Source organism: Felis catus, chromosome B4, assembly GCF_018350175.1.
Source record: "Felis catus isolate Fca126 chromosome B4, F.catus_Fca126_mat1.0, whole genome shotgun sequence".
Lineage (NCBI taxonomy): Eukaryota > Metazoa > Chordata > Mammalia > Carnivora > Felidae > Felis > Felis catus.
This window is the reverse complement of record NC_058374.1, coordinates 115691186-115714311: the sequence shown is the minus strand read 5'-3', so window position 1 is coordinate 115714311 and position 23126 is coordinate 115691186. Positions and strand designations below refer to the sequence as shown.

The following is a 23126-nucleotide window of genomic DNA, read 5'->3' as shown; positions in this document are numbered from 1 at the left end:
TGATGTGTGGAAATTTTCTCCTGATGCTACAGTTTTCTCAGTGCAAAAAAGAATCTGGGTCTTTGGCTCAGATTGTGAAGAGTGCAGGTGTCAGAGATCTGAGGAGACATAATAAGTTGTGAAGGAATGTAAGAGTTTGGGAGAGTGATTAGATGAGGGAAATTAGAAGGACTGTCAGGTAACACAGTGCACAGTTGTGTGTGTGTTTGCCGACTTCATTTAGTTGCATAGGTCCAGGCATGCAGTCTAGTTGTATTTAATAAGGGTCTGAGTTTTTCCAGGTGAGTTTGAAGAAGAGGGAGACTTGGGTCAAGGTAATGAGAATGTATGCAAAGAAATAATTATAGAGATAGAGGCTAAGGCGTTCATTGGGTCTTTTAGTCAACTAACCAGCCAGTGTTTTTACTGCATTCTAGCTATTTCCTGGCAACTGAAAGTGCTCAGTACATGGTTGGTTGTTTTACAGAGATGAGGATGAGGACAGCATTGTCCTGAACCCTGTCTTCAAGCTTATCTCCAGATGTGCCTTGTAAGAGGCAAACTTTGGAGTCTGTCACATACACTGATGCCGTATCAGGCTTCTCAAAACAATGTCTTTTACTTATCAGTCCCTTGCTGGAGAACCTTCAGGCAAATCCACATCCCTGTGGTAGTACACATTTTCCCTATTTCATTTCTTATCCATTCTACAAAGCCCTTTCTCATGATTTGGTACTTATTGACTGGAATTCCCTTCAGAAGTCCCTATATTTTGAATTAGCTATAGTTAATATAGGGCCCAATTAAATGTGCACTCTGTGTGTGTATATATGTATGTGTGTGTATATACTTGATTAAGATTTGGTGATGAAATAAAAAATTTTGTATTACAGTTTAAATGAACAATAAAAATGGAGAAAAATAACCAGATTTTAAGATTTCAAGTTTATACAATCATACAGTAATGAAATATTAACCATTTCCATCTGTAAAATGTCTACTGGGGTGCCTGGGTGGCTCAGTCAGTTAAGCATCTGACTCTTGATTTTGGCTCAGGTCATCATCTCACAGTTCTTGAGTTCAAGCTCTGTGTTCACACTGTCAGTGTGGAACCTGCTTGGGATTCTCTCTCTCTCCCCATCCCTGCCCCACTTTTACTCTCTCTCTCTCTCTCAAAATAAATAAACTTAAAAAAAATGCTACTAATTGGACTAAAATACCTAAAAGGAGCATATGCTTTTGATAATGACAAACTAGGAAATATGTGGGTCAACTCTCCATATGAAAACTAGAAGAATCAGACAAAGTATTTAAAAAAAAATATCTCCATGGAAGGCAGTGAAGAATTAGGAGGCCAAGCTCCTGGAGAGGTGAGAAATTGAGAGAGGTGAGCATGGCATGTGAGGTTGCTTTTTCCTTAGAGGAAACTGCTGATTCTAGAAGAGGGAGTTGAGAGGCTGAGAAGTGAAGCAAAGCTTTTGACAACTTCACAGAGCTTGGGGAACAAAAATTGGAATTCAGAATCTGCCGGAGAGAGGATCTCAGATCCAAGTATGCTAGTGCTTTGGGTTGGGACACTGAAGGGGAGGGATTTATGTTTAGACTAAGAATGAAAAAATAGCCTGGCCCTTGCAAGTATGGAAGCGTAGCTTTAGATAATGTCAGTCCTTATAATCAGATTAAATTTACCCAAATTGTTAGTGTTTGTAGCTGCCTGCAAGAAACAAATGTAAATCTACTTTAAGGGAAAACAACATTATAGACTTTATTTCCACAGTTTTTAAATATATAACAAAAAATTTAAAATAGGCATAAATAAATAAAATATAATAAATAATAAAAATATCACTACCTACCTATTAGAATGGCTAAAATCTGAAACACTGACTGTACCAAATCCTGCAAAGATATGGAGCAAATAGGAGCTCTCCTTCGTTGTGTGGAACATGGTACAGCCATTTTGGAATACACTTTGGTAGTTTCTTACAAAGGTAGACTTAGTCAAACCATACCATCCGGTAATCATGCTCCTGGATATTTATTCAAATGAGTCGAAACTTATGTTCACACACACACAAAAACACAGAAACTTGGAAGTAAGCAAGATGTTCTTCAGTAGATGAATGGATTAAAAAAAAGACTGTGCTACATCCATACAATGGATATTTTTATTTAGTGATAAAAAGAAACGAGCTGTCAAGCCATGCAAAGACATGGCAGAATCTTAAGCACATATTGCTAAATGAAGGAAACCAGTCTAAAAAGACTATATACTGTATAATTTCTATATACTATATGACATTCTGGAAAAGGCAAAACTATGGAGACAGAAAAAAATGCCAGTGGTTGCCAGGGGTTGTGGGAGTAGGGATGAATAGGTAGAGAACAGGAAGTTTTGTAGGGCTGTGAAACTATTCAGTATAATATCATAATAGTGGGTACATGACATCATGCATTTGGGGAAAAAAACCTGTAGAACTGTACAACACAAAGAGTGAAACTTAATGTCAACTGTGGACTTTAGTTCATAATAATGTTTCAAAATTGGCTTATTAATTTTAATAAATGTACCACACCCATGTAAGATGTTAATAGTAGAGGAAACTGTGAAAGGGGGAATATGTGGGAACTCTATACTTCCTGTTAAATTTTTCTGTAAACCTAAAGCTGCTCCAACTATTTATAAATCATCATCATACCGGCCACATGAGGAAATAACATCGAAAATCAAGAGAAATAATAACCAATATAAACAGACTCCCCATAGGGAATCTGGGAAATGGAATTATCAGATACAGACTTTAAAATTACCTTGTTGTTGTATGCTTAGAAAACAGAAAAAGCTTGACAATTCCTCCAGAAAACAAAACTGTTAAATAAATGGCAGGTTTACAACTAATACACAATAATTGAATTATGAACTTAGTGGATAGATTTAACTGTGAACATCATCATCATCATCATCTTCAAGGTATTACCAGAAATCAGTGAAATAAAATATATAATAGAGAAAATTAAAAATGCCAAGAGCTGATTTAAAAAAAAAAAAAAGATTGGTAAAATTGATAGAGCCTTAGATTCATTTTTTCCTAACTGCTCACAAAATAGGTAGGTATGCAGGTAAACACCGATGCACAATACGATGAATGGAGAAGGGGTATCACTATATTTCTTTTTCTTTTTTTTTTTTTAAGATTTTATTTTTAAGTAATCTGTACACTCAACAACATGGGGCTTAAATTTACAACCCTGAGATCAAGAGTTGCATGCTCTACTGACTAAGCCAGGCAGGGCAGCCCCTCTTATAGATAGTAAAACAACAAGAATACTTTAAAAATACCTTGTGCAGTTTAGATGAAGTGAACAAATTCTTTGAAGAACATCTTAACAAAACCAATATAGGAAGAATCAGGTAATCTGAATAGTCCTGTATCTGTTAAGAAAATGGAATCCTTGGGGCGCTTGGGTGGCTCAGTTGGTTAAGCGTCCAACTTTGGCTCAGGTCATGATCTCACTGCTCATGAGTTCAAGTCCTGCATCGATCGGCCTCTGTGCTGACAGCTCAGAGCCTGGAGCCTGCTTCAGATTCTGCGTCTCCCTCTCTATGCCCCTCCCCTGCTCATGTTCTCTCTCTCTCTCTCTCTCTCTCTCTCTCTCTCTCTGTCTCTCAAATATAAAATAAAACATTAAAAAAAGAAAGAAAGAAAGAAAATGGAATCCTTAATTTAAAACCTCTGCAGGGAAAATGCCTGGCTCATTTGGCTTCACTGATAAATTCTTCCACATACTAAAGGAAGAAATATTACCATTCTTAACACAAACTTTTCCAGAAAATAGAAAAGAAAGGAAAACATCCCCACCTGTTTTATAAGGTTAGAGCCCAACACAGCCATTATAAGAAAAGAGATACCATAAACAAATATACAAATCTTAAATATTAGCAAACTGAATCCCATGATGTATAAAAATTGTAATATATCATGAAATGTAAGGTTTATTCTAGGAATGTAAGGTAGCTTAATATTCAAAATTGATTACTATAACTCAACACTGTAACAGAACAAAAAAAACTATTGTGATCTTCTTAACAGACACATAAAAATAATTTGACAAAATTTAACACCCTTTCATGGTAAACTCATTAAAATAGGAATAGAAGGGATTTTTGTACCTATAAAAGTCCTACATCTAACATCATACTTATTGATTAAATATTTAATGCTTCCCTCCACCCATCCAAGTTTAGGAACAAAGCAAGTGTGTTCATTATCACCATTTTTTTTTTAACATTTTATTGGAGATGCTGGCTAGTATAATAAGACAAGGAAAAGAAATAAAAGATTTATAAAGATTGGAAAGGAGGAAGTAAAATTGTCATTCACATATGACATAATTGTGTATGAATAAAAATACAAATCTATCAAACTGTTAATATGTACAATTTAAAAATTGCTGGAAAAAAGGTCAAGTAACAGTTATTTTTTTTGGTTATCCTATTATTTCTAGCAATTCTATGAATAAAAACTAAATTTACTCATGTGAATCATTTTGCTATGCTTGCCTTCTTAGGCTATTACAACGTTTAACAACCTTTTTTTTTTGAAGTATAATTGACATATACATGTCAATTTCAGCTGGACAACATAATGATTTGATGTTTTTATCTATTGTGGAATGATCACAATAAATGAGTCTAGTTAATATCCATCGCCATACATGTTAAAAAACACCCTTTTTTTCCCTCATGATGAGATCTTTTAAGATTTACTCTTTTAGCAACTTCCAAATACACAACACAGTATAGTTACCATGCTGTACATTACATCCCTGGAACTTTATAACTAAAGGTTTTATCTCCTGACTTCCTTCACCCATTTTGTCCACCCCTTGTGTCCTGCCTTTGGCAACCACCAATTTTTTTTTCTTTTTTCTTTTTTTATTTGTTTTAACATTTATTTATTTTTGAGAGACAGAGTGAGACAGAGCATGAGTGGGGGAAGGGCAGAGAGAGAGGGGGTTACACAGAATCCAAAGCAGGTTCCAGGCTCTGAGCTGTCAGCACAGAGCCTGACGCAGGGCTTGAACTCATGGACCGCGAGATCATGACCTGAGCTGAAGTTGGCCGCTCAACTGACTGAGCCACACAGGTGCCCCTCAAGTTCTTTATGTCTTTGAGCTTGTTCATTTGCTTGTGTGTTTGTTTAGATTCTCCAGATAAGTGAGGTTATACAGCATTTTTTCTTTCTCTGCTTGCCATTATGCCCTTAAGGTCCATCCATACTGTCACAGATAACAAGATTTCTTTTTTATGACTGAATCATATTCCATTGTGTATAAGTTGCTAGGTCCTATGGTAGTTCTATTTTTAATTTTTTGAGGAATCACCCTACTATTTTCCATAGTGGCTGTATCATATATTGCTGGTGGGCATGTAATTAATAGAACCACTTTAGAAAACTGGCAGTATTGGGGTACCTGGGTGGCTCAGTCAGTTAAGTGTCTGACTTCGGCTCAGGTCATGATCTCACGGTCCGTGAGTTCGAGCTCTGCGATGGGCTCTGTGCTGACAGCTCGGAGCCTGGAGCCTGCTTTGGATTCTGTGTCTCCCTCTCTCTCTCAGACCCTCCCCTGCTCATGCTCTGTCTCTCTCTGTCTCAAAAATAAATAAACATTAAAAAAATTTAAAAACAACAACAACTAGCAGTATTTACTAAAGCTGTGACTCACTCCTGAGTATATACTCAAGAGAAATGAATACATATATCCACCAAAAACATGTTTAGGAATGTTCATAGAAACTTTATTCAGATTAAATTAAAATTAAAACAACTCTAATTTTCATCAAAAGAGAATGGATAAGTTGTATATTTATAATATGGATGACAACATAACAATGGAAAATAACTGTGCCATACAATAAAATGGCTTAGTCAGTTAGACAACATATTGAACAAACAAACCCATATACAGAAGAGTATATAGTATGATTGCTTTTTTTTTTTTTTTTTGATATGGGTAGATTGGTGGATAGACAGAGTCCTAAACTACCTGTAAACATATAAGTATATACTTATGTTAAGGACGGAAGAGTAGTTCCTTTGCCAGGGTGGAAAGTGGGAGGCAGGAGGCAACCTTTTAGGGTGCTGGAGGATGGCAAGCAATGGGAAGCATGAGAAAGAATGCCCGGTGCAGTATTATTTCTCAACTGGAAATAACTCAGATGGCCCTCAGTGGTAGACTGGGTAGATATATTAAACTATGTGATATTCGTAAGTACAATACAACATGTGGCAATGAACTATTCCTGTAAGCAATAACATGAGTAAATCTCACAATCTGAGTGAAAGAAAAGCCATTTGTAAAACAGTTGAAAAAGACTATGATTCTGTTCAGATGAAGTTCAAAAATAGGGCAAAATTAGCTTTAGAAGTAAATTGGTTACCTTTTCAGAGGACAGAAGGGAATAGAGATTGAAAGGAGGAAGGGTAGGGGCACTTGTGGTATGGCCATGCTCTTGACCTATGAGGTAACAGTATCAGCATTTGCTTTGTGGTTTCACATTTTGCTCTATATTTACATCCTGTGCATACCTGAAAGGTCTATAGCTACTAAGTGAGTTGCAACATTTATATGTATTTTTCTGTAAAAAAAAATAGCCTCTTGACAAAAATGAAAAAATAATTTTTTAATGTACTACTTTTGCATTATACACTGATTTTTCCATATTAGAAAATTTTCCCTGTGTAAAGTTTAAGTTTTTTTTCTTTTTAATATTTAAAAAGGCATACTTTCAAACTGAGACGCATCCATAATCTAAGCTTTCTGATCTTTTGCTGCTTTGGTAGCAATTTATCAATGGTAAGCATGCTTTTAATTTTTAATTTTTAGTTCTTTTTAAAAACACATATCTTTGGGGAAAATAAAGAACTTGTGATTCCTTATCAGGTGACAAGCAAGATCATTAGTAAAATTTGACTCCTTCCTTTTTTAGATACTTTATTTGCAGCAGTTTAGTTATTGATACCCATTTTCTGGTTTGGCATTCATATTTGTACATCTGAAGCTTATTATTTTTGCAATTTTCAATGAGAATCCTATCTATTAATCTTTTTTCTTCTAGTATTCACTGAAAATACTTATCTCTAAGTAAAATTTCTTGTTGAGTAAAACATTCTCTCTATATTTTGTTCAAATAGGAGATTTTGTATTAATGTACTTGTCCATATTGTTTCTTTTTTTCTAGAGAAAATCCCTTCATGAAAACAAATTGAAGAGACTGCAGGAGAAAGTAGAAATCTTAGAGGCAAAGAGAGAAGAATTAGAAACAGAAAACCAGGTGTTAAATAGGTACTGTGTTTGTATAAATACATATCCCATGTAGTGACTTTAATATTATAGAGCTTTGATTCTGAGTATAATGCACTTTGTTTTCTTTCAAAATATATGTCTAGGGGTGCCCAGGTGGCTCAGTTGGTTAAGCATCCGGCTCTTGTTTTTTGTTTTTTTGAACATGTAACTAATTGTCATTTTATTTGCAATTCCCTAGAGTAACAATGTTGGGCTTTTTTTTTTTTTTTTTTTTTTAATGATTAAGTTAGCTAATATGCAGTGTGTATACAGTGTAGTCTTGGCTTTGGGAGTAGATTCCCATGATTCATCACTTACATACAACACCCAGTGCTCATCCTAACAAGTACCCTCCTCAATGCCCATCTTCCATTTTCCTTGGCCTCCCCCCCTCAACTCCCCACCCCCATCAACCCTCAGTTTGTTCTCTATTTAAGAAACTCTTATGGTTTGCCTCCCTCTCTGTTTGTAACTTATTTTTCCTTCCCTTCCCCTATGGTGTTAAGTTTCTAAAATTCCACATATGAGTGAAAACATAGGATGTCTGTCTTTCTCTGACTGACTTATTACACTTAGCATAATACCTTCCAGTTCCATCCATGTTGTTGCAAGTGGCAAGATTTCATTATATTTCATCACCGAGTAGTGTTCCATTATATATACATACCATGTGTTCTTTATCCATTCATCAGTTGATGGACATTTGAGCTCTTTCCATAATTTGGCTATTGTTGAAAGTGCTGCTGTAAACATTAGGGTACATGTGCACGTATGAATCAGCAGTCCTTTATCCTTTGTATAAATTCTTAGTAGTGCTATTGCTGGGTCGTTAGGGTAATGCTATTTTTAATCTTTTGAGGAACCTCCACACTATTTTCTAGAGCAGCTGTACCAGTTTGCATTCCCACCAATAGTGCAAGAGGGTTACCCTCTTGGTTTTGGCTCAGGTCATGATTTCATGGTTCGTGGGTTCAAGCCTCTCATCGGGCTCCATGCTGACAGCACACAGGGCCTAATTGGGATTCTCTCTCCCTCTCTCTCTGCCTTTACCCTGCTCACATACACTCTCTCTCTCTCTCTCTAAATAAAGAAAATATATATGTTTAAAAGAATTCATTTTCTTTTTTAATGTTTATTCTTGAGAGAGAGAGAGAGAGGGAGACAGACATAGAATGAGTAGGGGAGGGGCAGAGTGAGAGAGGGACACAGAATCTGAAGCAGGCTCTGGGTTCTGAGCTGTCAGCACAGAGCCTGATGCAGAACTTGAACCCACAAGCCGTGAGATCATGACCTGAGCTGAAGTCGGGTGCTTAACCAACTGAGCCACTCAGGCGCCCCACATTTAAAAGAATTCTAAAACTTTTTGTTATATTCCTAGTTCATTATCCTTGTTATTCATTTATTTATTTTTTTCTGGCTGAATATCCCTTCAAACCAAAACACATGCCAGGCATTTTGTTATGGTTGGGACTCATAGGAAAGGTCACTGGCTTTGGTAGCCAGGAGTGGTGTGAGTTCCTAATACTGAAACAAGATAGTTTGCAACATTGCATAGTTCCCAAATGTGGCTAGAACTGTGAATCAAGATTTTTGATTTCTTGGTGTGAAAACATATTGAGCCTAAATTCTGGATTTTCATTTACGTTACAAACATAGCTAATAATCTGCATAATTAGCGTTTTTTAAACAGAGACAATTTACCTTATTGACTCAGTAGTAGTGGCATTGTAGGGCCTATTTGAAGTTAATAAAAACTTTTTGGGGTGCCTGGGTGGCTCAGTCGGTTAAGTGTCTGACTCTTGGTTTTGGCTCAGGTCATGATCTCACAGTTTGTGGGATTGAGCCCTGTGTTGGGCTCTGCACCAACAGTGCCTAACGTGCTTGGGATTCTCTCTCTTCCTCCCTCTGTCTCTCTCCCAAAATAAGTAAATAAACTTTAAAAATAAATAAATAAATAAATAAAAATTTTACAAGTTCAGCTAATTTTAGTGGTAGCCTTTCAGCATTTAGAAAGTGTCAGACTTTTCTGTAATGGAAATTGGCTGTTGATGTTTTATAACGTGCACTGGACATTCTTGAGTGTAATTATTACCAAATGGGAACAGTTGTTTTTTTAGAACACCCGAAGTTTATAGACTGTGGAGTTCATGCCAATTTCATAATACTGTGTTCCAAAGTAAGAAGCCACCAAATTCATTCTAAAACAAAATTCAATTTGCTACATCTTCTATAACCATTAATTTTGAAATATTATCAATTCAAGATTGGGTGAGTATGGCACAGATCATCTAGACTTTTGAGTGGTTTTGAAGACTATATTTTATTACTGATGTGGTTGATGGTCAGAAAATTCATGTCCAAAAAGGTGATGATTTGTAAAGGCCTGAAAAGTTACCTTTTTTATCCAAATAGTTTTCCCTAAAGTTGGGTAGCTTCATCCCTGTCATTAGCAACGGTTTTAAAAATTAGGTTGAACAATATGAAATTTCATATATTTGACCATATTTTACCTATAAAAACGGCAATGTCCTAAGATTCAATGTAGTATTTTCTCTATTCCTATTTGATTCCTTCTGTAAAATAAGGCACGCTTTCAGGATTCATGGGTTGGGGGAGTGGAGTGCAAGCGAAAGCAAAAGTATCAAAAGATTTTTAATCTTTGATTAATTGGCAAGTAAAACTTTAAAATGAATTGATAGCCTGCAATGCCAACAGTTATACATGTGATTAAGATGTCATGTTTCTGTTTACTTTTCTAGATAAATAGAATTTTATGTATGTATTATATACAGATAAATCTTAGAATTTTGAAGTCCTTTTCTTCCAATTTTAAATTATATTCTGTGAATCATCCTGTTTTTCAATAAGTATAACTGTATTAAAGAACAGAAACACTTTTTTTCTTTTTTAAGACAAAATGTTCCATTTGAAGAATATACAAGGCTTCAAAAAAGACTAAAGGACATACAGAGAAGACATAATGAATTTCGAAGTTTAATTTTGGTTCCTAACATACCTCCAACAGCATCCATCAATCCTTTTAGTGTTCAGTCATCAGCCATGGTTCCAGGCATGGACTTGTCGTTTCCTCCTCATATGCAGGTATGAGCATTTATGTTACAGAAAAAAAGTCACTAACATTTCTGTTAATTTTTACCTGTTTAAATTCAGAGTTAAACATTCGTATCTTTCTTTACCATAGAAATTAGTGGGAGAAACAAAGTGGATTTGAATCTATTCTATCCTTTAGTGATGTTGCTAGAAGTGAAATCTACTGGGCAACTGAAAAGAAAAAACTTAATCCATGGGTCTTTGACTCACTCAACTACTACTAAGCATTTACTAATACTCCGCACTATGCATTTTCCATATGATATTTTATTTAATCCTAATGGAAAATACTTTGAGGGAAGGGTGTTGTGATTCCCAATTGATAGATAAGGAAGCTGAGTCAGAGGGGAAGTGACTTACCTAAGGTCATAGGTAATAAGTGACAGAGTTGACTATCAAATATAAATCTGATTCCAAATTCTGGGCTCGTTCTACTGTATCAGGTCCTTGAGATACTGAAGGAATCAAATTGATTGGATGGTTTTCAAAAGATTAACTGTTAATAAGTAATTATATTTTATAATATTGTAAGCACCAAAGATTTTAGTCACTGAATTGAATCTCAGACCAAGTGCTTTATTTATAATGAATTGCTATTAAACTCCAGCCTTGTTAGAAAGTAGGCAAGTGAGTATGCCTGGGCCCTGAATTGGTATTCTTCTAATTTACTCCCTGGTGAGTTTTACACCTAGATGGGAGAACAGACTTTGTGTTTTGCTTAAGGCTAGAGCCTGAGGTGGGAGAGAAACAAGGACTAGTTAGTAGTCTAGCCCATACTGCTGTGTTCTTAGATTGCTGAAATGGCTATCCTTTCCTTGCCAGATCTTCTAGGGCCTGAGTAAAAGAGGCACCGAGGCTGTTGCCTAACAGTTCTTTTTCCAGCTATTTTTCTGGTTTTTTTGTTTTGTTTTGTTTGTTTTTCATGTTTGGTGCTTTTAAGGAGGAACAGCATCAAAGGGAACTCTCTCTACTTCGCAAAAGACTAGAAGAACTAGAAACAACACAAAGGAAGCAACTGGAGGAACTTGGATCTCCTGGGGAATGATGTTCATGGAAAAAAGATCAAAAGGGATGAAATCACTGTGACTCAATAAAGCTTGAAGATTTAACGTATGTGGCATTTAGATACTGTATTCCTGTTTGCCAGAACATTTGTGCCTCAAGAAAAGGTACCAGCTACATGATACATTGCATCAGTGTCAGGACTTTAGGATTATACCCAGGATAAGTGAAACATTAAAACCCCTTCAGAGATGTTTAGAATATTTATTGACAACTCTTTTGAGAATGTTAGAAAAGAAAAAAAAATTAGAGAATCAAGTTGTTAAATTATTTTATTAATTTCACTTGTTGAATTTTTTTTTTTTTTTTTGGCATTTTACCTGGAATATGCCCATGTTTGATTCCTTCTGCCACTTTGAGATGCTTGGCAGTAACGGGCAGTAAACATTCTGCAGTTTACCGTATACAAGAGGTCTAAACCTCGTTCTTGAAAAAAAAGAAAAAAGTTTAAAGGCAGCATTAAAAAACAAAACTTCGGGACGCCTTGGTGGCTCTGTCAGTTAAGCGTCCACCTCTTGATTTCAGCTTGGGTCATGATCTCACTGTTTGTGAGTTCGAGCTCTTCATTGGGCTTTGTAGTAACAGTGTGGAGCCCACTTGGGATTCTCTCTCTCAAAATAAATAACTTTTAAAATAAAAAAAAAAACAAAAACGTTAAGACGTGTAAATATATAATGCTACCATTCTAAAAGCTGTGTGCATATAATTAAAGAACTTAATAAATATTTTTCTACATTGTCTTTTAATTTTGAGCATACACCGGTATTTAGCAATGTAGAAAAATCTCAATGTTATTTTCTATTCTAACTGAAAACCACAAAGTACAAATAATTAAATCCTATGATTTAATTAGTTGTGTAAAACAAGGGCCATTCATTGTAAAACTTGAGCCCACTGGGGTCCCTTAGCGGTAGTGTTGCCTCCTACTGTTTGGGATCTAACCGAATTATTACAAATGTCTTATCTCTGTGCATCCCTAACCTCTTTTTAAGGAAGTCTGCTGCAATAACTTCACATCAACAAGGCAAAGCTCAAATCCTCCAAACTAAGTGGAATGTTCATTATCTGGAAGTCTTTAGGATCAAAGGTCCAGGTAGATAGTGGAGGAGCAGTGCCTAACACCATGTCAAAGAAACTGGAGTCAGTTGCTGCATTACAGAAGACGCAGTGGCACCTTGTTGCTGAAAAGTAATTTCCATGGGGCCACTTAGAATTTAAAAAATCTATTATAACTAGAACATTTGAAGGAAAACAGAAACAGGCCACCTTTACATCAAAATGTTTATTTTTGGATATAGACATTTAAAACATTCATCTCCAAGTACAGCTTCAATCAGGTATACAATAAGAAATAGACTTTGAATCCCTAATACGGAAAAGGTAACAGAATTAATTTTTAAATGCTGCTGTAGACACTAGTGTTAGAAAAAAAAGTTTATAAATGAATTGTTTGCACCAAAAAAATATGCAAAGAAACTTGAAAATAGAAATTGTTTGCCATTTGTTTCTCTGGTTGCTGTTTAATGTAGACCCAGTGACTGATTGTCTTCAGCACACATCTAATTTGGCCATTTACTGTATTTGGCTAATGTGATCCAAGATGTGGTCTAGATCGTGCTTTTCACTGGAGGATTGACAAACACGCTACATACGTTAGTGAATCTTCACACCACCTCAGTGAGGTAGGTTAGAAATATTTATACAGAAATTGAGGCACAAAGAGGTAAGCGACTTGCCCAAAGTTCCCAGCAGCATAGCCCCTGGAAGAGGAGGTAAGGCTCCACACGGGACTCTTGTGCCAGAGAGCTGGACAGGGACACCCTCACGTAGCATTTACTAAACACGTAGATAAAGCTGTAGCTGATCCTTTTCATAGCATTTCTGTACCCTAAAGAAGGGGAAGTCTTTTGGGCAACTCTCCTACCCTTGGCTCTCAACTGTCCTCCTGTTATTCTCTTACGAACGCCTTCACATCAAGACTGAGGCGGCCTCAGGCGGGGAGCAGACCTCTCACCTTGATACTTGTAAGTAACCTATTTGGTAGTATTTTTGAGGTGTGTCCATTGGACCGACAATGGTCAAAAGTGATGGGATTGGGAAGGTACCTATCAGGGCAGTGACTGCTTATTTGATCAGTTTGTTGAGGTATCCCCTCTTGCTCTTTGCCAGATATTGAGGAGCAACAAGAATTTCATTTTCAAAGACAAATTCACATTCAACTCCTGATATCCCATACAGTGTTGGTAAATGATTTTAAGGACTATATGATGAGTGTTTTATTTGCTACTTGAAAAAATGTCTTTCCTTAATCTGGGATTTGGAGCACCAAGGGTAAAAGGTGCCACAAGGAAAGTTGAGAGTTGCCAATCACATTTTTTACTTTTAATAGGAAAACACAGTGGTATTAAAATTGGTCATGAGCAGCAAAAATTCAGGAATAAAAAATCAGCAATAAAAAGACTACGGTAGAACTGGACAGGGAGTTCTTTAAAAAGAAAGGCATGAGTAAAATGAGTATTTTGAATTCTTTCTCTTGTGAGGAATACTTTCAAAAAGTACATAGTAAGACTAAGATACCAAGTTGTATACTAATATTTTTCAGGCCTTGGGCCTCAAATATATATATGTTCATATATAATACTCCAGTGTGAACAGCAATTTCATGAAATGTAAAATGTTTTTTTTTTGTTTTTTTTTTAAATCACACACAAGTATTTATAACCACAGGGTTCACCAGAAATCTAAAGCAAGGAGACACTAAGTACAGAAACGTAGGATTAGGGGAGTGAGTTACTCTTCTACAGATAGTTTTGATCCAAGGTTTTAGACAGAAATAATTTTTTTTTTTTTTTACAATAGCCAACATGTCCACTATCAAATACATTTAGTATGAAAAAATGAAAAAAAAGGGAACATACATCAGGACAAAGTGAGTAAAATGCTGTTGCATTTAAATAAAGCCTCCTCACTCTCCTTGCTTTAGAGCTCCTTAGTGAAACGGAGGTGAGTCTGATGGAGTGCAGTCCATGACCACTGAAAAACACGAGCCCTTTCAACAATGTTGCAACACTGTCAGTTTTTGGTTTAAAAACACACACACGCTCACGAATGCTAAGTGTACACACTACCAAATTCTGCGGTCAGCTTTTCCAAGAACTACTGGGGAAAGTTTCAATGCTGCAAATCCTCGAGGTTGCCCTAACACCTCCACCTTGTTTCCAAATGACTCAGTTCACATTTTCTTTTGATCATTGGCAGTGCCCCCTTTCTGCAGAGGTGCAGTGTAGTCACAAGTGCTACATAACTGTAGTTTTCAAACAAAACCACTTACATCATTGTGCTTAAGTGGAGACTGTAGTTACAATACTGACACTTGCTTACTGGCCCTGTATTCTCTGTAAACAAGGAGGCTGTTTGCAACAACCACTTCAACTCTATTTACAGAAAGGTTCCTACGGTATATGCACAGGCACAAGGTTGGTATGCTTTCTAAAAGCTGTGCGTGTGCCTCCGTCTCTAAAAGACAGTGCTCAAAGTGGAACCTATGTGCAAACTTTAAAAAGTAACGACACAGAGTAGCTCAAGTAGCCATTTTGCTCCCAAGTCGTCTGAAGAATTTTGCCAGATTAAGCCAGTCCCCAGAGTGCTTACATCCACTTGCATTTCTTCTTTTCATCAAATAAGACTTTTACATGCAAGAGTTGTTTCTGAGCTTCTTCCAGCCCTCGTTCTCTTTCTAGTTTATTTAGAATCTGTTGACAATTAGAACAGTTATTTTAGATATTGTGATCTTAGCATTAGATTTCGATTTTCTGGTTTTTTTTGTTTTTTTTTTTTTGCATTCCTGATGCCGTGAGTGGTAAAAATCTGTATGAAACAGATGCCAACATTTTCTTCGATCATTTACATACTCACTTTGCAAGTTGTTTTGCTAAGTCATTATCACAGGATCAACAACACTTTGGCTTAAAATAGAAGCTAGCAAGAAATACCAACTATTTGCTTACAAATATGGGGCCAGACTTCCAAGGCCCTGGTTTATGCATTATGTCACAGCCATTCCAAGCACAGCAAGCATTCTGGGCAGCCAACATGCAGGCAAGTATTTCTTCTTAAATGCAGCAGGCAGGGGCATCCTGGTCAGAGTTGAATATTTCCCTCCCCTCCCCTCCTGGGCAGTGTAGTGCCTCCTCTCCCCTCCTCCCCTCCCCAGTGCTTCCCTTCTAACCCCTGGCCCCTGGAAAGAGGGATGCTTATCATGTTTAAGGAACTCATTGCCTCTACCCTACCTTAGCGCTTCACTTGATCTTCAAGTAGCAAATGGAATTGGTGAGCTATTCTCACCAGTGACATGGATAGCCTGTCCCAGCATGACTGAGTGGGGGGGAATCAGGGAAGGGGGAATTAACATATATTTGGAAACAGCGCATCTGATGACTGTGTCTGTGTGAATTCCCAAAGAAAAAAATCCAGATTAAGGAGAATTAATCATAAAGGAGAATGGTTTATTGAAATAGTTGCTTAAGTTAGAAATATGTTATACTTTCATATACCTGTTGAACACAGAATCTAGGCAATTTAACAAGCTTAGCTTTCATTTTAGCAGATTACAATCAAGCATAAGCTGGCCCTATTTAATAGGACCACTACTTACTCATCAAAGTTATATTGAGTCAGTGTGGCTATAGACCCCATGAACTCAAATGTATATTCAGGCTGGTCCAAAGGCGGGCAGCATGATAAAACCGTAAGGGGACAGCCACGTGCAGGGTCTGGCTTGGTGCCAGGATCCCCCATCTCAGACAGGCTCCCTGGCTTCCCTTTCTGGCCATTAGGGATGCCAGAGCTGTCCTGAGACCGGTAGAATGCTTTACAACCAAATCCTGGCGACTGATTCATATCAATTTTTTGAAATGTTATTTAAAATCTTACCTCATCAAAATATTTTACGATGTATTTGTAAATTTCTGTCAAGGCCACTTCTTCATTAAATTCATTTTCATGTTTCTTAAAGAAAGAAAGCCTTGTTGAGAGATTCTGAAATGACTTTTCAAGACAGAAGTAACAAATGTTATCTTATTTCTACTTTCTAGCAATACCTTAGATTCCTGAGTTAAGAATTCTTCCATTTCCGAAGACGACAATGGAGGCAAATCCCTGATTGCTTTGTAATAAGATTTTACTTCCTCTTTGTAGGTTGGGATATCCTTGGCATAGAGAAGTTTATTAGTTGGTGCTTCCTACGAAAACAAAAACAAGCATCCATGGCCAAGAGTAAAACACCATGGGGAATTTATAATAGTAACAATGTAGCTGAACCTCCAGCACTATCACGACCTCCTAGTAACAAAGCTTTTTCATGCAGTGGGCCTTCATCAGTGTTGTTGATTGAATGACTGACTGCTATCCAGATAGTTCTGGTGAGTCACTGTTCTTTTCAGGCGGATTAAATGCTAATATATTCTGCCTTCCTCTCATAAAAGAGCTAAAATTATTATTTTTGCATGATTTTGAGTTACTGTAACAACGGAACTTATTTCAGTCATAGTTCATTACTAATGGTTGTAAAAAGCCTGAATTAAAACATTTGCTCTCATCTTCACCCACCAGTGAATTTTGGCATTTATAAAAGACTTGATTGTAGGTCTGATTGAGCCCTTTATGTAACAATGAAAGTGGTAAGTAGTTGGCGGTGGTGGATTTTTCTGCTTATCCCTTTTATTAGATTATAAAGATCTTCTAGCATTCTCAAGGAAGTACATGGTCATTAGTGCTGGGGGCTCTGATGTCTGACTTCACAAAAGTTCCCTGTCAGTTTGAATGTTTTTATGTAATAGCTGTAATATAAAAAATTGAGGGAAAAGTTTAAAAATTCCTACTCAGGGAAGATAGCTGAGTTAATGATAGGGCTAATGTCCCAGTACATTTTTAAATGTATTGAGGGCATGAATAGCCATATCAATGGCTGAATCATTTTGAAGGATGCTGACACTGAGATATTACAGAGATTTTTTTGCACTTTTCAAGTTTAAGTGAAACCTACAAATCCTGTGATCATTCATTCAGTAAATGTATTTAGCTAGGCGCTGTGGCAGGCACTGAATGTAAAGAGTCAAAGACGACCAGGACCTGCCCTTAAGAAGCTTCTAATCTACTTGGGAAGACAAACTTAACACAGTGCTTACTGTGATACCAGTAATTAGTAGCAGAGTATAAAGAAAAGCGCTGTGGAGTTGGACAAATCAGGGATCATCACCAAGACTTGTGGCCTCCCAGAACTGATGTTCTGATTTACTCATCTATAAAATGAGGGTAATAATAACTACCAAGAACATAGTAATCACAAGAACCACATAAGGTATAGTTCAGCTAGTCAGTTAACCATTTTTTACTGTGAATAAATTAAGCATTTTAGTGTCTTCCAGTGTGTTTTTGTTGCATTGGTCAAATGAAGAAAGGGCATGGGAAATGGAGCTGGCAAGTTCACAAAGCAGGTATATTTAGACTGATCATAGGCTCCTATAGTTTTTGGTACACATTAAGAAGTCAGGTTTGTTGAAGGAATGAATGAATAAGTAGGGTGTTACTAGAAGATAGGGGTTATGAGACAGGAAAGGGATACGAAAACACGTTCATGGTAAGTTTGGGAAAGGTAAAGCTGTAGCGTAGAAGGTATATGGAATTTGCAAGAAAATGAGGCGGCCAGAAAAGAGACCTGAAGCCCAATTAGGAAGGGCCGTGTGGTACTGGGAAGATTTCACCTGGCAGGTAATGGGAAGTATTTATAATTTTTAAGCAGGAGACAGACAAGATCAGATTTAAGCTTTAGATAACCTGAGACACAGTGAAAACAAAAAGACAGCACAGGCAAGGAGACCAGTTCCGAGGCAGTTATATGGGTGGAGAGGGGCTGAAGGGATAGGGCCAAAGAATGAGAAAAAAGACGTTTTGGAGATGGCAGTGGGCAGTAACCAATTAGAGGAAGGAGTTTACCTTGAGAGACCAGGCGATGCTAGGAAGACAAAAGTAAAGACAGGTGTGTTTTGCAGAAATCGTGGTGAGGGTGAGTTTAGATTCAGACTAGGAAGCTGAGGCACCTGTGAAACATCAACCACATTTCGCCCCAGGCACTCTCTCAAATTCCATATACCAAGGAGACACTGCTCAGCACTGAAAGACTGTCTGAAATCCATTCGGTACAGATACTGCTCAGTTTAATACATTTGGAGTGCTCGAATAAGACCAAAACATCCCTTTCAGAGTTTGCTCTGTATTTTTAATCTTTCTTTGCTTTCCTGAGGCTTTTGCTCAGCAAAGAAAACCGTAGGAAAAACAATATTGATGTTGATTATGAATTGACAAACTGGTGGTGGTAGAAATCTCAGGCAAGATTTTCTTACCCATGAGCAATTTGTTATATTCAAATAGACTCTTAGGTGTACAGCTGATCCTTGAACAACATGGTGTTGAACTATGTGGGTCGGCTCTTACTCTACGTGGAGTTTTTTCAATATAGTACAGAACTGTAAATATGTCTCCTCTTACAATTTCCTGAACGTTTTCTTTTCTCTAGTTTATTTAAGAATACAGTATATAGCACATATTACATGTACAAAATACATGTTATTTTGACTTTCTATTAGTAGTAAGGCTTCCAGTCCACAGTAGGCTATTAATAGTTAAGTCTTGGGGAAGCCAAAAGTTACAGATAATTTTCAAGTACATGGAGGGTTGGCACCCATAATCCTCCATTAGTCAAGGATCAGCTGTATTCAGATGGGATTAATTTAGCTAAGCAAATTTCTGTAGTTTCACTTTGGGTTTATAGTTTATAATTTATGGTAAAGGTATTTACAGGCACAGTTTTGCAGTAGAAAGGGGATAATAGTCTATTTTGGTATTCATTAAAAAAAAACTAGATTAAAAGTAAATGGGACAGCTTTTAAAGAGAAGCAGATCTTCAGTGACTACCATGGACTATTTCTTTTTAGCTGCTGTGGTTCAGACCAATTGTTTAGAAGAAAGAATGCTTCAGACTCACAGGATGACATGTTAAGAGATACTAAAACCAGGCCTTACCTTCCCGAGTTGCTGCTCTGTGAGAGAAAATGCGTCCATGAAGGCCTGGGCAATCACAGATAAACAGCCGTCTATGTGTGGTGTCTTCTTAATGTCAAAGACAAACTGAGGGTTCTTCAGGATGTTTACCCAGAAGCGAAGAGGAAGGCTGTTCCGAGAGAGAGAGAAATCTCTTTTCAAGTATAGCCCTTCGTAGGAGGCGGATGCTCTGTTTATCACAGTTTGCATACGGACGTTTTTGCCCTTGTTATTGAAGTATGCAAGTCTGCTTTGCCAAATATACCAAGCAACAGATGGCAGCACCACTCAGAACAAGAAAGGGTTAAACTGACAAGCACCACTGAAGGGAGGACTAGAATGGGAGAAATTCAAAGGTGGCCATTGACGAGAATTTTCTCCCGATAGTTCTAGATTGTAGCAGGTGACGGTTGCCCATGAAAACGTTTCATCACGTGTCTGGAACCTGACCTCTTCTCACCCCCTCTAAGTGCCACACCCTGTCCTAAGCCGCCTGCATCATTAGCCCCCAGCTCTCAGTTGTCCCATTGCCAGGGTCCCACTGTCCCAGTTGTCCCCCAGCTCTCAGCTGTCAGCCTCAGTTGTCCCACAACTATCAGCAATCTTAACACAGAGTCAGATCAGGTCTCTCCTCTGCTCAGAACCCTCTGTGCTCTCCATCCCCCTCGGGATAAAGCCCCTGCGTGATCTGGGCCTGGGTCCTCATCTGTTACTCTTCACCTTTTTCATTCCAACCCACCGTGGGCCTCTTGGCTGGTCTTCAGGCATCCCAGGCAAGGCTGCACCTCAGGACTTCTGCCCATCTTCCGGAAACTGCCTTTAGCCAGACAGTCTCAAGGTGTATGCCCTCACCTCTTTCAAGACCTGACTCAAATGTCATCATCTCCTTGAGGCCTTCTCTGACCACTGTCCTGTTACTCTCTATCCTTCTTTTCTGCTTTGTCCACTGTACTAACCTTCTAATATACTACTAATTTACCTATTTATCATCTCTTCCACCCATTAGAATGCAAGCTCTCTGAGAACAGGGATTTTTGTTCAGTTTACTGTTACATCTCCAGCAGCTAACAGTGCTTGGCATATAGTAGGTACTCAGATACTTGAATATGAACTTGGGAATCATTCAGAGTCCTTCCATTATCTCAACTCTGGCCTAGCAAATTACCTCCATCATAAGGATGCTGGGCCTCTCCTCAGCTCTACTGTCCTGGCTACTGCCCCTGCTCAGATGCCACCCTCTTCACAGTGAAAAGGGGAGCCTACAGCAGCAGCACCTGGGATTAAGAGGCTAGAGCACAGGATGGGAGGGAGCCAGGGTAGATGCTGGGACAGACCCGGATTCAATGGGAGAAGATGAGACCTAGAGCTCTGGCACTTCAGCTTGTAATACTTCCTTAAAATGGTCTGTGGGCCCTCAGTGTTCGGGAGGGCTTGCGATTGTGCCGGAAAGTTCTATCATGTCTTAACACCGAGTCTTACTCAGTTCATACACAGAATATTTCAAATAGAGGTAATGAGCTGTTTCTTTACTGAGGAGAAATTTAGAACAAACCTGGATGCCTTACCAGGCAACCAGGTAAAACATTAGAAAACAAAACAGTCCTTTGGCTAATTCTCATGATATCTGAGTACTGCACTTGCTCAAATAAAAGCAGAAATGTCTATGTAGAATCAGAATTCAGACAGTTTGGTAACTGCAAAGGGATTAAGTATTCTCTAATGGAAAATTATATAATAAAACCACAAAATACTAATTTCTCATCTTTTGCCGGTCAGGTTAACATTCCTTACAAGGTCTTTTTCATGCGTTAAAGATAATAAGGTTTGTTTATGTTATCCTAAAGAATAGGCTCACAGCATAGGAAGGGTTTTGTTCTTGTTAAAAATAGTAACAGAGGAAGAATCTGCTTTGACATGATAGCTTACCAAGCCAAAAGATTCTGATCTAGGGATAATGAATCCTTCTGTAACTATCCATGCCCTCCTTTTGGTTAAGATTCTGTCCCAGATTCTTGAAAACAGTCAGTAATCACATACTGTTTGTTCCCACCTGTTTGTTTTCCAAATATGTACGACATCAGGATCTGTGATTTTTTTGTTTTCAGCCTGGGCATCCAAAAAGTCAAAAAAGTATTTTATAGCAAATGGGGCCCTGCTGTTGGGTAAACTCCAAATGCTTCTAAAAAGTTTTTCAAGCACAGAATGAATTGCCACCTGAAAGAGAGCATCAGACGTGGGAGATTTAAAAAATAGGGTAGCAGTTTTGAATACAATAGAAAATGAAATGCCAGTTCAGAGAAAATGATGTACAAAACAGAAAAAAAAACCTGAAGAGAAAATATGTAAAATTATCAAATGAGGCCAACACTCCATGTGGGTCAAGCATCCTGAAAATCCATGCCCAGGTTTAGGTTTAGTCAACAATGAGGGTATCGTAGAAGTCTCCAGCAGTTGAAATGTCAGTTGTAGGGCTACGTGCATAGATCAAGAAGCCATGGATGTTTAGCTTTTATTCGTTATGTTCAGCCTAGAAAAACTCAGTGTTGCTCAGTTCCCAGAATTGTTCCTGTTGCATGTGTTTCCATCAGAGGTTTTTATTCTCTACTTTCCAAAGCATCTGAGTGTTTTACAAAAGACAAATAGGCAGATCTCTGTGGGACAGATGAGAAAATCAAGAGGCTCTGGCTGTCCTTTGGCCACTAAACAAATTTACTGAGCTCTCAGCACACCCTCTGCTATAATCTGAAGAAGCATGCCCATCAGGAGACCAGGGCCAGGTGTAGATAATAGCATTTATATTGCTAGTCATTTCAGGGGGAAAAAAAAGGATCACCACAGACTTCTGTTAATCTCACTAAAAGCCAGATAAAGTAAAATTTGCTTCTGATTTGGTATTCCAACGGCTTTCACATCTGACACTTTTACATGTGAACAGAATCCTTAACTTTAAAGCGGAAAAATAAAAAAAGATTTAGGTTTGCCGTCACTGACCCCACCCTTCATTTTATTTGCAATTCAAAGGGAGTTTTATTGCTCCTCTATAAGAACAAATAAAAACGAATAATTACACCACGAACCTAAAAAACAACAATAGTGAAATGGTGGGTAAAGGACTGGGAACAATATTAAATCCCCGATTGAAGATACTACAGCCAAAATTTGTAAAGTGCCATTATCTTTGCAGTGTCTAAAAAGAAGAGGAGGGTAGGAAGTGTTTACCATTTAAACTTTCATTTTGCTTTGCTAGAAGGCACAAGGGATTTGTAACATTTTCACACTTCAGTGGAAATTAAGTCAAACACATCATACACCCCCAAGGTAGCCATAAAAGCACTCCCAGAACAGTTAAGTGTACCTTGGTCGACAGCAGCTTTGTCAGATACATTTCTTTTACTTTGAACTTGTGCTTCCCTCGATGTCTCTTTCCTTGCACATCTTGGAATGCTTCCGAATCTGGTAAAATCTAAAGGGAAGACAGACTAGAAGCGTTACCCAAGGAGACCGTTCATGCCACAGAAGGCATCCAGTTC

General features: G+C 37.7%; 2 protein-coding genes across 11 annotated transcripts in view; one reads left to right on the top strand and one right to left on the bottom strand.

Annotated features, from left to right (window-relative positions):
* Positions 1 to 11550, top strand: part of CEP83 (centrosomal protein 83) — a 119863-nt gene extending 108313 nt beyond the window's left edge. For 8 of the 9 annotated variants that reach the window (XM_011284158.4, XM_011284155.4, XM_019835339.3 and 5 more), the window contains 3 exons: positions 7223 to 7326; positions 10239 to 10428; positions 11378 to 11550. In XM_011284158.4, coding sequence (XP_011282460.3) covers positions 7223 to 7326; positions 10239 to 10428; positions 11378 to 11482 — 399 coding nt within the window. In that variant the 3' untranslated portion in view covers positions 11483 to 11550. Of the gene's footprint in view, positions 1 to 7222; positions 7327 to 10238; positions 10429 to 11259; positions 11284 to 11377 lie in introns of those variants that run through there. The other variant, XM_045062159.1, reaches the window with a different exon arrangement.
* Positions 11551 to 12766: 1216 nt separating this feature from the next.
* The window catches only part of PLXNC1 (plexin C1), a 149028-nt gene continuing 138668 nt past the window's right edge, over positions 12767 to 23126 (bottom strand). For both annotated transcript variants that reach the window (XM_023257304.2, XM_023257305.2), the window contains exons 26-31: positions 22952 to 23059; positions 21647 to 21810; positions 19579 to 19726; positions 16599 to 16739; positions 16432 to 16506; positions 12767 to 15251 (exon numbers count right to left, since the gene is read on the bottom strand). In XM_023257304.2, coding sequence (XP_023113072.1) covers positions 15147 to 15251; positions 16432 to 16506; positions 16599 to 16739; positions 19579 to 19726; positions 21647 to 21810; positions 22952 to 23059 — 741 coding nt within the window. In that variant the 3' untranslated portion in view covers positions 12767 to 15146. The remainder of the gene's footprint in view (positions 15252 to 16431; positions 16507 to 16598; positions 16740 to 19578; positions 19727 to 21646; positions 21811 to 22951; positions 23060 to 23126) is intronic.